This window comes from Agelaius tricolor, unplaced genomic scaffold (genome assembly GCF_023055355.1).
Source record: "Agelaius tricolor isolate 1412-34295 unplaced genomic scaffold, bAgeTri1.0.p SCAF_7, whole genome shotgun sequence".
NCBI classification, from domain to species: Eukaryota; Metazoa; Chordata; class Aves; order Passeriformes; family Icteridae; genus Agelaius; species Agelaius tricolor.
In genome coordinates, this window is record NW_027269267.1 from 32,472,759 (window position 1) to 32,487,073 (window position 14,315).

Below are 14,315 nucleotides of genomic sequence, written 5' to 3' on the forward strand. Positions count from 1 at the left end.
GCAACATGACTGGGGCTCCTAGGGGAGATGGCCTCCTTACATGCCAGAAATCCATAACATCACCATCTCCCCATGCTCTTTCTAATACAGCATGCTGTGAATCTACTCACTTTTCACAGACCAAATGGAAACTGAAGTCTTGAACCAAGAAATGTGTGAGGGAGTAAATTCAGGCAATGCAGTGAGTACAGATGGCAAATATGGCAGAATTGGGGTTTATTTTCTTTCTACTATACTTCATATTTTCAACCTTCTCTGCCTGTCTGCAGAGCCTGGTTTTGTTCTGAAAGTCTTTTCATGCATAGTGCGTTCATTTACCACAGATGCTGCCTGTTTATTCTCTTCTGTTTTCATTGATCTAACATGAAAGTCACCTTGAACTGAAAGAGCTTTGCTAGGTGTGCAAAGTATTAAAAGATATAAATACAAGCATACAAGCATACAAGGACTAAGCAAGTTTTTGTAGGGGTTACTGTTACAGGAAGTCATGGGTACTGAATCTGAATTGTCTATAAAAAGGCAAGATGCTCTTGGATTTAATAGATAGCTCATAGAAAGGTGGCAGACTAGACACCAAGGCAGGGTGTGCTCTATGTGTTATACCTTTCATCATTTATCTTGGTGCTTTTCTTCCTGAACAGAAACATATTTTGGCATTTACTGACCTTTTGTTTTTTACTTATATCTTAATGGGTGACATGGGGTAATTTGCCTGTGGATAAATTATAAGAGGTATAGCACCAGAGAAAATTTCTTTCACAATAAAATTCAGGCCAGGATTTACCATCAATCTTTATTTTATGCAGCTGCTTTACTGATGAAGGAAACTGTGACCCTCCCTCAACAAACAAGAGGCAGCCCTTCAACCTAACAGCTTTGTATTGAGTGCCTAAATATCTTTTGCACGTGAATTTAACAATATGTTTCCAGACAATTACATTGTGAGTATGCCTGCAGGGCTGGCAGCTGAGTGTTGGCCTGTTTGTTGCCTTAATTAAATATATGGCTAAATGCACTCAGCCACATTAGCTCAGGCTGGGATGAGCAATGCTGTGCTTGCTGATCCCTTCAGTTCTGCCAGCCCTTGTGGTCAGAGAGCAGCTACACTCTGTCACTGTGTTTTCAGCCCGAGCACAAAAGCTACACAGACTTCCTTTGTGTGCTAAGGACAAAAATTAATTTTCTCTGCCTCTTCTTTCTCATTATGGAATCTTTAGCTTAATTCTGGCTGTAAGAGCAGTAGGAGATTGCAGGTTTTAACTCTACAGAGAAATGGGTTACACTGGAAAGCTTCAGGGGATGTGCTTTTTAATTGGCACAAAACAGCAAAACCCCAACATTTTCCATGGTTGGTGGCAATTTTGGGAATCCTTTCTCTCATAAATGTGTCACATTTTGTGCAGGGTGTCTGATCCACCAAGAGGAACGTTCCTAGTGACAAACTGGCAGCTGACTAATAGCTTGTGGTCCTTTTTTTCTTCATTTTCCAAGCCTACCCACTTGTGTTGCTTTAAGAGATCAATACAATCAAACGACCAGTCTGACCAGTTTTGACCATTACCCTCACAACTGGGCTGCAGAAGCCTTGAAGTTCTCAGCATGCCAAAGCACTGAACACAAAATTCCTCACCTCCCACCAGTGACTAAAACTCTTGTTCCTGTATAAATGTGACCCCGTGTGTACGTGGTTTGCAGGTGCTTTTCAGTGGCAAACACTTTTTAACTTCAAAGAAGTCAGGGGGAAGCTGAGAGGACAAGGCCACTCCTGCACAGAAACCAGAAAAGACAGAGCTCAGAATATTTATGCACTGGCTCTGGCAAAGTAGGTAATAAGAGAGAAAGTTTTATTATACCTTGTTTCTATATGCACATCTATTGCTGTTTGGCTTTTTTATTATTAGACTATGAACACTTCTTCAAGGGCTTTGGATTTCTTACAAACTTGTGATGCTGAGCTCAGTGGCACTGCCCTTTTGATCCTCCCAGCAGTGGCCCCAGATAAGAGTGAGGGCTTCTTGTTACAGGAACTCTGGACACAATGTGACTTTGGTTAATTCCCCATAATACTTACCTGATTATATATACAATAAAATGCAATACTTCAAAAATGTGTCTCATTTGTGATGTTCATGGGGTTTTATGAACTAAAATGAACATTGAAATGTACAAAAATAAAGGTACCCAAGTTTGTGGTAAGGCCTACACTTGGCAATTTTCATCTGAGAGTTGAAATCTAAATGCAAGCACTTGGTGTGTGTCCAGGACACAGATTTAGCATCTAAGTGAATGGGAAGGGAGGAAAGCCCCATGATTCAGGATTTCACATGTTAGAACAGCATGTGAATGAGCTACAGCTCATGACTGCTGTAGCCACAAATATGTTTCCTGAGGACCTATAAATAAATAAAGGAATTTTTAAAATCTCTCTATATATTCTTCCTCTTCAGACCCACAGAATTGAAACAAACAGGATGAAGTCCAGCTGCCTAAGCATCAGTCCAGAGCTATCTGAGATGTTTAAGGGTGTCCAAGACATCTGTTTTAGGCTGGCATATATGACATAATACTTATTAAAGTCTCATTTTTTTCTAGCTGCTAGATGCTGGGGGAAATAATCCACAGCACCTAAAATAGCACTGAGCCCTGTCAGTAAGTCACTCCCTCTGGTGAGTACTGAATGAGAGGCTTAGGTTTGTCCATTTATGTCCATTACCATTTATATCTGCCTAATTATGTGAAGAGTGGAAGAAATTGTTTTACATTAGGAAACTGCAGAAGACAAAGGCAAATCTAGTGATACTGAGACATGCTAGAAAAAAAAATCAACTTGAAAACATTTTCTGAGCTTCTATCCAGAAAGTCATCAAAAGACTAATTATCCAATCTGCAAGCTACATTGAAAAATCATTCAAGTCTACTAATTAGTCATGAATGACATAAAAACAGAGGGGCAGTCTCTTCTGCCAGGGAACAAATGACAGAATGAGAGGAAATGGCTCAAACAGTGTCAGGAACAGTTCTGACCAGATATTAGGAAAAACTTCTTCCCTGAGAGGATTGTCAAGCACTGAAACAGGCTGCCCAGGTAATGGTGAAGTCGTCATCCCTGGAGGTATTTAAAACCATGGGACGCTTGGGGATATGGTTTAGTGGTGCCAGATTCATGGATGCTATTAATGATCTTAGAGGTCTTTTCCAACCTAAATAATTCTAAAATTCTATGATTTGAAGAGGAGTTTGTTTGCAATTCTCTTTTTTTTTTCCCTTTACTTTGCTCTTGAGGTAAGGTCACGGACAGGTTCCCTAGTGCCATTTACCCAAGACACAAAGTACTTCCCAGCACCTGATTTTTTCTTGTTGTGAATTGTACTAAACAGGACATATTCCACAGAGTTAAGTTTTCCTTTAAGCTAACACCCTCTACTGTTCACTCCTGCATATTATCCATAAACAAAACATAGCCACAATTGAAGTGACTACTGAGTTTGGTAGTGGTACAGCAATTTCCAAAGTATTGCCCTAATTTTAGTTGCTTGTTATTTTGTTATTCTTTGAAATGAGTGCAGCAGTGACTTAGTCACCTGACCTCCCCACATCTTTCAGAAAAAGAAACAGGCTGCAATGTCCCTTTTCAAAAGTTTTGATGTAGTATACATCTTTATGATTTATTTTTGAAAATAACTGTGAGTCCTGCAGAGTCAAGAACAGCCTGATCACAATTTGATGTTGTTGAATGCTGGGGCTTTACTCTAGCAACCAGAAGTTTCTGAAGTTGACTTCTCTCATTTTTATGCTGTAGTTATGAAAGTTGAATGGAGTTTCCTTGTGAAAGATGATTGCTCACATTTCAAGGTTTTGATTTTGGAGAAGACAGTCCTCTTCTGTCTTTAGAGTCCATGTAAATGAGTTATCTGACTCAGAATTGCCATGCAAACCAGACATCTGGCTTGCCTTCCTCTGAATTACAGCTACATGCCAGTCATTAGCTGTTTCTATACTGATCAGTCCCTGCTTTGAGGGTAAGGAGACAATGTAAATGAAATAGCCCCAGAATTAAATATTATTTGTCACTCAAAGAAGGGTTCTAATGCCAAAAGGACTCTTAGCTCTTCTCTAGAAAAGACAGCTGCATGGCAATGGAAGGGGCAGAAGAAACTGCCCAGCTCTCCTTGCCAGTCTCTCAGTAGCATGACACAAGTGTCTGAAGCTCAGTTTTAATCTCCTTTTTTTTCTGTATAAAACACCTAGCACATCATGCTTTCTAACAATCCCCACCTCCCTTGGCAAGAAAAGGGTTTAAGGATAAACTTTAGGAATGCTGCTTGCTAAGCTCATGAACCTCGTCCTTCAGGCTATTCTTTATAGTAAGGCAATAAATGGGAAACTAATCTTGATGAATATGTTCTGTGAAATCATTCCTTCCCCCCTAACCATTACCAGCATCAAATCAGCCCCTATCTGCTGTTCTGTGCATGGGAAGGTGCAAGCATTGTGAAGTCTTGTGAGCCACTCAGGATTTTAGCAGTGTTAATCTCATAAATTCTTCTGTCTTACTGCCAGCCTCTGAAGCTTTTCCCAAAAACTCTCTGTGTCTGTCTCTAGCCCTCAGGAAAACCACTCAGAGCATTCCTTGAGTTTCCTCTGTGCTGAAAAGAAGGCACCATTCTGGGAGATCCCAATGGCAGCTGTGCTGCCATGTCTCATTTGACTTTCAAGTGACATCAGAAGATTAGTTGCAATCTCTTTGCAGGCTGCTAATCCAGACTGCTGCATTACACTGCCTTGATGTCCCTCTGAACATGACGTTATTTGACAAGAAACAGAATAGTGTTCATAGGTGCTACAGAGATATTGGCAAAGACATCTTGATACCCCTGAGGCCCCCAAAGATAGCTGTAACACCCCCCAGGCAATTCCACAGGTCTGCTTGGGCAAAGAGGCACAACTTGAGGCTGTTGAGGCTGTTTTGTCTTGTTCTGTCACTGGCTGCCTGGGAGAAGAGGCCACCCCCCACCTGGCTGCACCATCCTCTCAAGTGGCTGTAGACACCAATAAGGTGCCCCCCGAGCCTCCTCTTCTCCAGGCTAAACAACCCCAGCTCCCCCAGCTCCTCCTCAAAAGTCCTCCTCATTCCTAATGCACAGGCAGCACCAACTTTGAAACTTATGTTTTGCTGGTAGTTACTGCATGGAAGGTCTTTGAGCACTGTAATGGTGCTTTCAAGTGTGTTACTAGTTTGCTGAAATAAAACTCCTGTTGATATGGAACTAGGACAAGCTGGCTTGGAACCAAGATGATTTCACTGTCTGGAGGAATCTCTGATTCTGGTCAGCTCTGATGGGCTATGCCAGGCCATGGTGAGCTATCATGCTGTAGCCATGTGTGTGTGTAAGCCAAAAGGGGACAAGCCATGGATAGCCTGGCACTCACTCTACAAAAGAAGGCATCTCCTCCAAAGAGAGACAAGAGTCATCCAGCAGGAACCTGTCTCTCCTGCCAGGATTACAGTGAGAGCCAGTAACCTACTCAGATCAGGTACATCAGCAGAGCAGCACAGCAGTCACTGACCCCAGCCCTCAGACAGCTTGTTTGTTTAAGCAAAGCCTGTATACAGAATGTTCCCATTGGCAAAGATTTCCTGAGTCTTTGCCTTTGTTGTCTGTGGTTGTTTCCACTTCATAAGACAACACTTACCACCTGTTCCAGCCAGTGATATTTGTTCTTTAAAAGCATTTCTTATTTCAGTATTTCGCCTTTGCCTTATCTCAACTTGTATTAGCTGGACTGCTCCTGCCCTGCTTTAATCTCTGGTCCACAGAAACCTTAGAGAGACATTTAAGAGTGCCAGATAAACAAAGATTCAGCAGAACTCAGCACTCTACTGAAATATTGAATTTTCTGTCACATTTTCAAATGCTTGCTTTTTATGACTACGGAGATATATCTTACACCTTGAGCCTTGTATATAGCAGATGGAAATAAAGGGTGTTTCCTAAAAAACTCCAAGACAAATCATAGAATCATAGAATGGCTTGGGTTGAACCTTACAGATCATTTAGATGCAACCCCTAAAATGAAGTTTGGATAGGATAGGATTGTCACTGCTATCTGCAAGATAGCAAGAGGCATTTGACTACTCAAACTGCTGCTGAAATGAAGGTCAGAACAATGAGGGTCAGAACAAGGACACTTGGAGCTGTTAGCTCCCAGTAGCCCTCCTATACACATTTTTTAGTTCTTTGATTTCTGTAGTTCTAAGTTTACAACTTGACACGGTGCTTACAGACAGCAGTCAGAGATCTACCACTCATCATTTGTCTCCTGTATCTCAGAACAGTCCATCACAGAGCCTGTGCAGGTTGCTGTTAGATCCAAGTAAAGATATTTCTGAGTCCATGAAAGAGGCATCTTTAATCTGTGATTACCAACATTTGGCTGCAGACTTGTCAGCTGGCTTTCCTCAGACTCATTAGTGAGACCCAGCAATGGCAGTGACTGCCATGATATAGCACAATGGGAAAGGTTTTTAAGCCCTAATTTATATTTCACATAAGTGTCTCTCTTTCCTGTGCTTGCTGCTAATGGACCACCATTATGTGCAATGGAATTCACAAAAATGGAAATGTCAATTCATTCTGTTTGCAGGAGCTGGGCTGTCTCCCAGTCTGTGCCTCAGGCCTGACTAGCATTTTGCTGAAATTCCCCTAAGAGACAGCAGGATAGTTTTATTTTCATTAAGAGATAGGATTGTCCTGAGAACCATAATAACAAAAGAAGCGCTATTGTGTGATAGTAATACTTATTATCTGCAGCTAGCCACCTGGGGAACACTAACAAGGCTGCATTTGCAAAGGTGTTTGTTTAAATAGAGGAGCATGAAAATCCACAGGAGAATTCCACAGCTCCCCGCTCGCTCGTCTGTAGGAGCTGGTGTCTTCAGGCAGTGTGACTCACACAGGCTGGTGAGGGAGCTCACAGCTCGGCGTGCAGTCAGCAGGAATTTCCACACCTCTCCTGGCCAGGAGCCAGTGTCCCTGCTGACAGGTGACCGTGTGCTCCCCGTACCTCGGGGCTCTCTGGTGACAGAGAGCGGGCTGGGGCACCTGTGAAACGCCATGTGGCAAAACTGCTCCAGCTGAGCAGGGACAGCACGGGGGAAGGATCCTCACCTGCCCGTGCCCTGCCCTGCTCTTGGGCAATGCCTCCGTCACCAAGTAAAGTTAGAGGGTTACCATTCATTCTTTGCAGAGTTCAGCCTGTAAGGGCTTGCACTCTGATTTTGCTTGAAAAAAGGACTGGTTTTAGGTGGATGCTAGGGCTTTTGTGTGCATAACAAGGACCCAACCCTCTTACACCAAAACCTGGGGGATGCTTTTCATTGATTTCACAGGGACACAACAGCTAATTTGCATTCCGCATTTATTTTTTACTCAAGCCAGGTAAAAACTCATTAATTTTGGTTAAAAAAGAATAACGGACTCTTTTCTTGCCCCATTACTGTACCTCACCCCAGTGGTGCAGAGTAAGGTAAAATAAATAGAGCTTGTTCACTTATACTTAGGACAACATGGAGATTCCAGTGTAGGACACTACACAGGTATGTGTGACCTTTTGCTTTTATTTATCAGGACATCCTTGGCTCTGGTGGGGCTTGTTTATGAAAGCAGCTTGGCTATGTTCAGTTTTCTACAGTAGTTAGTTCTTCACAGGATCAGGCTGTTCAAAAACTGTGAAAATACCTATGATGTGGATTTCACATGCCTCATTTGGATGTTTCTATTCTTTGTTTCTATTTATTCTGTCTTTTGAATCTTTTTGTCCTTCATTTGCACATGTTGACTTCACAGTTTTGTTCAGTGGAGCTCCAATCCTGCAGGTCCTCTCTGAATCATAACTCACATTGTTCAAATGAGAATGGCTTTGTAAGGCAGATCTAATCAGTGTTTCTCTTGGGAACAAAACCAAATGAGCTTTTCCAAGGTTGGCAATTCAGTCCAATTATTTCACAGATCTTTGTTCATTTAATTCTCTGAAGCGGAACAATCAGAAGAAACAGGGCAGAGCTACAATGCAAACAGGAAATTATGGTTTCTCAATTTGAAGAAAATGAGATTTTATAACACATTCCTCTATTTATTTATTTATTTGTTAAGCCTTGCTCTTTTGTCATGCATCCTGGCAGTGCTTCACTGCAGAGCACAGTGGTCTTGGGAGAACTATCAGAGTAATGTCAAAGCTCCTCAAAAGGGAGCTGTGTAGACAAAGCCAGGTACTGTAAATAAACTCAACTCCATTGATTACCTGGGACCTATATCAGTTTACAGCAACTGAGAACTGGCAGTTTACTGCAGTGAAAGGATGCTTTCTTCACTCCTTTCTATCATTATACAGAATCATAAAATATCCTGAGCTGGAAGGGACCCACAAGCATCACTGAAGTCCAACTGTGCTGGAACTCCTGATTTTCCTTTTCTTATTAATTATAATTTCCAGTCACAAACTATCATGGAGGGTTTGCTTAATTGCATACACCGTGGTACAAAATTAATCTTTAATTTGCATATAAAACTGAAAAATGCTTTGTTGAAATTAGGCATGGTAATTCATGGTTGTGTTTTAAAGAGGTGTCTATCTAAGACCAATAACTTTAGGCCACTGAGATAAATCACCAGTAGTGCCTTGATGAACATAATAATTTTGATGGATGGTACCTTGCAGCTGTAAGCAGGCTGAACATACCTGCTGATGGCTCTCAGGGGACTGGCTTAATGATTGTACAAATGAAGCAAGAACTAAACTTGGAAAGAAAATTTCATGGAAATTATTAATATGTTGGAAAGAAGCAACATTTTCTCCCTGAATAAGCATGTTTTAATTTATACTTAACAATTCAGAAAATGGAAAAGGAAAACAGAATTTTTTGGTTTTGTCATCTTCAATTCCTAGGCAACTGGTTTAGAGGTACTGTTAAGATGTATTACAACTTTAACACAGTCTCTTCTCCAGAATTCCCTTGCGGCAGTACTACTGAATTCACCAATAGACTTTGGACAGTGATGCCATTCTGGATGTTGGTTCATTCATTTTTGTTGGTTCAGCCTGGTCCCCTTAATGACCATATCTGGGACCTTCTGGAAGTCTCCATAGCTTTTTCCTGTTTTCCATTCACAGGCTTCCTTCATGTAGCAACCAGAACATAAGAGCAAGATGTACAACCTTGTCTAAGGAGGAAGCCAGGCCCTGCAAGGATCTACATGGAACACCTGGGAAGTGCAAGCAGTGCTTGAGCCTTTGGAGGGACAACAGCAGCCTGGCATTTGGTGCACACCTGGCTGGTTAGCTGTGGTCCCAGTGCTTCCAAAATGCTGCCTGGAGAACTCTTGAGGAGTCAGCCCAGCAGGATAGGACATGAAAAAGGATGCTCTTGAAATGCTTTCTTTCTTCTGCTTTTCTGCCTAGGGTTTATATTCTAATCCTTAAAAACCCTGTTACTCTGAAGACTGGTGTGACAGCTATAGGAGACAAACAACTCGAGCTTCTGATGGGGTTTTAACAGTTTTAGCCATCGTCTTTTCCTCTCCTCAGTCCTTTTTGCGTGATGTGGTTCATCCTTCTTGACAAGCACGATAATAACCCGAGCACTCAGAATGCTTTTCTAATGTCCCGTTGTGTTCAGTGTAGCTCAATTGACATGCAGCAAAGTGCAGCAGCCTTTCAGTTAGGAATGACATGGCTACTGCTGACATTTCCCAGCTGATGAACATTTTATGAATCATACACACTCTTTGTTTCCAGCTCTTCTGAACCCTGTGAAAAGCAGAAACAGATGGAGTTTGGGGGAGCGTGAAAGCCTTGAGGAAACTCCAGCACAGGAAAATGAGGGTCAGCACCCTCAAGGAGGTCAGGGAGCGAGGGCCAGAGAGTTGAAGAAGAAACCTATTCATCAGTACGGCGAGGAGAAGCGCCTCTCACGATGGAGAGGGTGTCGGCCCCAGCAGCAGCGCTGGGAGCGGCTGTGGGGTTCCATCCGTCCTCCCGCCGTTCCCCTCGGGCAGGACCCGCAGGGACGGCGGAGCCAGAGCCCCGGGAAATGCACTCCCCGACGGCTGCCGAGAGGGAAGCGCTTCGAGCGGCAGCGGCACGTCCCCACCGCCCTCCTGAGCATCCCCGCTGCCTCCGGCCCCTCCGCCGGCGGCAGATGAGGGAGCCGCGGGCGGTGTGTGCGACGGGAGGGCGGCGGGGAACCCGGCTCTCCGTGCCGGCCCCGAGCTCTCCTGCCTCCCGCTCCGCACGGGCTCTCCCTGCAGCGCGGCCCGCGGCGGCTGAGGCGCGGCAGGGGCGGACGGCGGCAGCCGAACCCTGCCCGGCCCAGGGGCGCTGGGGCCGCGGCCCCCGCCCCGGCGGGCAGGGGTGAGGGCCCGCCCGGCACGGCTCCGCCCCGCCGGGGCACAGCGGCTGCCGCGGGCAGAGGGGCGTGTGGCCGCCCCTCACGGCCCCGCCGCTCCTCGCCGCGCCGCCCGGGGCTGCGGATCCTCGCTCCGCCGGCGGCCCCGGGCCGGCCCTGCCCTGCCCGCGCCGCGCTCCCAACTTTCCTCGGCGTGGCACGAAATGTGCCCGGGGCGCCGCCGAGCCCCTTTGACGTCTTGATCCTCTCCGAGAACTTAACAGGATCGCAAAGCCCTTCGAGCGGCTTTTCCCGGTGAGCCGGGCTTAGGCGCTCGGGCTGCGGCCGTAATCCGCCCGCGCCGCGCAGAGGGGCGGCCCGGCGGGCCCTGCCCTGCCCCGCCGCCCCCGCCGGGCCGGGCGGGCTGCGCTGCCCTGCGCGGCTCCCGGCGCGGCCGGAGCGCGTCCGGGCCGGCCAGGGACAGCGCTGCCCGCAGCGAGAACGCCCCGGGGCCCCGCATCCAGGCACGCGGACCGACAGACAGACAGACGGACGGACGGACGGACGGAGCTGCAGAGTTCGGATGCTGCGGAGGAGAGCGTGGGCAGGTGAGTGTGAAGCAGGAGGCAGTAAGCCTTCTGTCATGCCTGTGAGAGTGGCATCCAGCACCAGACTTCAAGCTTTAGCTCAAAAGCTTGAAATGGAAACGTAAACTTTGTTTATTTATTTAATTTTAAAGAAAAGTGTTAATTTGATTAATTGATGCAGTGATTTTTGTACTTACAATTAAATTGGATTCAGGGCACAAATCTGAACAGAAGTGGAGCTGAGGAGACTTATTCCACTCCTGCTGACTGACACTTAATTTTACTAGCTTGATCCATGTGTCTCTTCACTTCTCCAATGTCTGGTGCCTGTGGTTTAAGCATGAGGCTATCAAACCCTGTATAAAAAATGCTGGCAAATACTACAAGCAGTGAAAGAGAATAATTTTCCAGTGATTCCTGGTGCTTCCCATAAATTGACTTTGGTTCTAGAAATATGACATCTCTTGCAAAAATCCTGTACTGTAATTCAGGCCATAGTCTGCCTAAGAATGTAGAAGATGCAGTAATAATCAGTGTCTTTCTGTAGTGCAAGGTCCCCTCACTTGCCAAGAGGAAAAGCCTAAAGAAGATAAGGGAAAATGACGTGGACATTACTTTAGATCTCTGAAGAAATGATGTTGGTACCTGTTGATCTACCTGTTTGAACTATATTTTGTTTTCCAGATTTGTAGTTGCTGCATTCAAAGGAAATAGTTAAAGGATTGTTGTATTTAAAATCTGTAATTTTCATTTTTACTACTGAGTAAAACTACATCTGCAGTTTCAGATGTTAGAAATTTTGGAATAGTGTAACTATGTATCTTCAGTTAGCACAGTCTTTGGTTTTTTCCCTCTGGTATTTTTCATGTTGTTTTCTTTGAGTGTGTATTTTAAAACCATCTGATTAGAAAAATACATGTTGCAAATGAAAATGGGACTGTCGGGATGTTGAATCAGCAAGGGTAATCATGGTAAACAAGTAGTGAATGACTTGAGGGAAGAATATATCGGCTTTAAAAAATTATACCTCATCCTTCCATATCAGCATGTGTCAGCTTTGCCTTCTGTGTATCCCAGCCTTTGTCATCCAATTTGCACCCAAGCTCAGTCATTTCGGTTCAGCACGTTGTCCGGCAGCCTTCTCCAGTGTTGCCATCTCTTTTCATTAGCATCTCTTAAATCCTCTTCGGTAGGATGCCTCCTTACGGCTTGTGAAACGTGACACGATTTACCTACCCCTCGTGTTTCCCTTCCCCAGGCAAAAGGCATGGCTCCGATGGTTTGCATAAAGTGGGCAGGGAGTGAATTTAAATGGGTGACATTCACACGTATGCAAACATACATATTTATTTTATACATTCAGGACTGCAAACCTGCTGTGTTCACGCTGTATTCATGCCCCTGCTATGTTCACTTTTAAGAGCTACCTTGATATATGAATGCATTGACAGGAGACATTGGCAGAACCAGTGAATTTTAGGCAGTGGCTACAGAAGCCTTGCACAGAGCTTATTTGCTGTATAGAAACATGGGCACCTGGGCCTTGTTAACCATAGTGGCAGCAGAAACGACATGATGAGACTTGCTTGTGCTGTCAGCTGTAATTTTAAATATTTTTTGTTTTAATTTACAATATTAAATTCAATATCCACAGCTAGTTTCTCCTGAAAAGTTTCCAATCTAAAAAATAATTTGTCTGCAGAAAACTTTAGTAAATCTTAGAAAATTGAACTATAATGCTAATAGTTCATAATTACAGAAGGAAAACTCAGTCCCAATAATTCAGTTTGTTTGAATGATTATTTTGGTTATTTTGGTTTGTTTGAATGATTATTTTGATTATAAAAGGTGCCAGAGACTCAGCCATCAAATAGATCAAAGGTAATCATGTGCATTTCATTGTAAAACTATAAATTATACATACATGAATAATGCAATGCTTTATGAAGTGTATGCACATCTAAAGTACCTGTGAAAGGTAGAGTATTTGAAATCCTTGGTTGGTCCTGAGGCTGCTGGGCTATGCATATAAATTATGTGCATAAATTCTCAGGAGATTTCAGTGCTCATAGACTGTAGAAAATGCAATATGATGTAGCAGAGAGTAATAAATTTTGAAAATTGTTGATTTAAAAGAGGCCCTAGAATTTAAGAATTGTTGATTTAAACTGTAATGAATTCATGAGGGTAAGTTGGTACTGCTGATTGTTTTTTTCAACTCCCTGAGTTTGATGTAATAACTTTCATAAAAAGCTGATTTCCAGATGAGTGTGCCAGTGTGAGGTGTGAGTCCAGTGTGCAGGTGAATTTGCAAACCTCCAAATCCTTGAAGAAAAGGTTGTGCCTTGTCTTCAAACCATGTTGTCATTTAGAAGTTCCAGTGTCCAGTGTTTGATGTCCATTTGTTGCTGTTAGTGGTTGCATCACTGGAGCTGCAGTCTGTCACACAGAACACACACAAGATACATAATGCACAGCTGAGCCACAACTATTAGCAAGTGATATAACAAGGATCATGTAGGTGGAGGTCAAATCCCAGAATAAATCCCAAAGACTTATCAGGGTTGAACCTGAGAGGCTGTGTGAGGATTTGGAACGTGTCTTAACTAAAATGATGTTAGTGATCCTATGCAGCTTATCACTGCTTCTACAGCAATAAAATGCTGAAAGCTTCAAGAACAACAGTGTTTTAACAACTACATGAACACACAGGATGCATTACAAAATCATATGTAAAGTCATCTTTTACTTTGTGGCGGTGATACATATTTCACCTTGAAAAGCTCTTTTTTGAATTCTGCCATATTTTCTTTCTGTAGTTCTTTTACTCTAAACAAATAAGCATTAAGAATACTAAGTGGTGGTATAAATAGCTTGATCTGTCATTATTACTTGATGAACAACTACATTTATTTTGTATCAGGTGTATTAATTCTTGGTTGGTTAACAATTTTGGATTAAGTTAGGTTGGGTTGACATATTCTACCCCAAAAGGGGACTGCTAGAGTAGCCCAAATATGAACTCTCAGTGCTCTTGAGAGGGAGACTACAGTGATTTAAAGATCCTTCACAGATATTTGACAATCTGCAGAGCTCACTTTGATGGCTTAGTGGATAGCTATCAACTCCCTAAATTTGTTATAATTTGTAATATTAAAATGTATGCCTGTGTGATGGGGTTTTTTTTCCTGCTGAGAGGGTGCAAAATGCATTGTCTGAAACCCAGGCCACAAAGCCGCTCAGAGGCCTTGACTGTGTCCAGATTGCAGTGGTGCTGAAAACAGATACTGCTGCTGCCATAGGTGTTCTAGAGTGCTGAAAACCCGTAAGAAAGCTATTTGGAG

General features: G+C 43.6%; 2 protein-coding genes across 4 annotated transcripts in view; both read left to right on the plus strand.

Moving 5' to 3' along the window:
- Positions 1 to 9,446, plus strand: part of VWA3B (von Willebrand factor A domain containing 3B) — a 76,971-nt gene extending 67,525 nt beyond the window's left edge. The window contains exon 28 of the mRNA XM_071430871.1: positions 9,172 to 9,446. Coding sequence (XP_071286972.1) covers positions 9,172 to 9,340 — 169 coding nt within the window. The 3' untranslated portion in view covers positions 9,341 to 9,446. The remainder of the gene's footprint in view (positions 1 to 9,171) is intronic.
- A 1,054-nt stretch (positions 9,447 to 10,500) lies between these two features.
- The window catches only part of CNGA3 (cyclic nucleotide gated channel subunit alpha 3), a 30,662-nt gene continuing 26,847 nt past the window's right edge, over positions 10,501 to 14,315 (plus strand). For all 3 annotated transcript variants that reach the window (XM_071430880.1, XM_071430881.1, XM_071430883.1), the window contains exon 1: positions 10,501 to 10,992. The gene's annotated coding sequence lies outside the window, so the exon portion shown is untranslated. The remainder of the gene's footprint in view (positions 10,993 to 14,315) is intronic.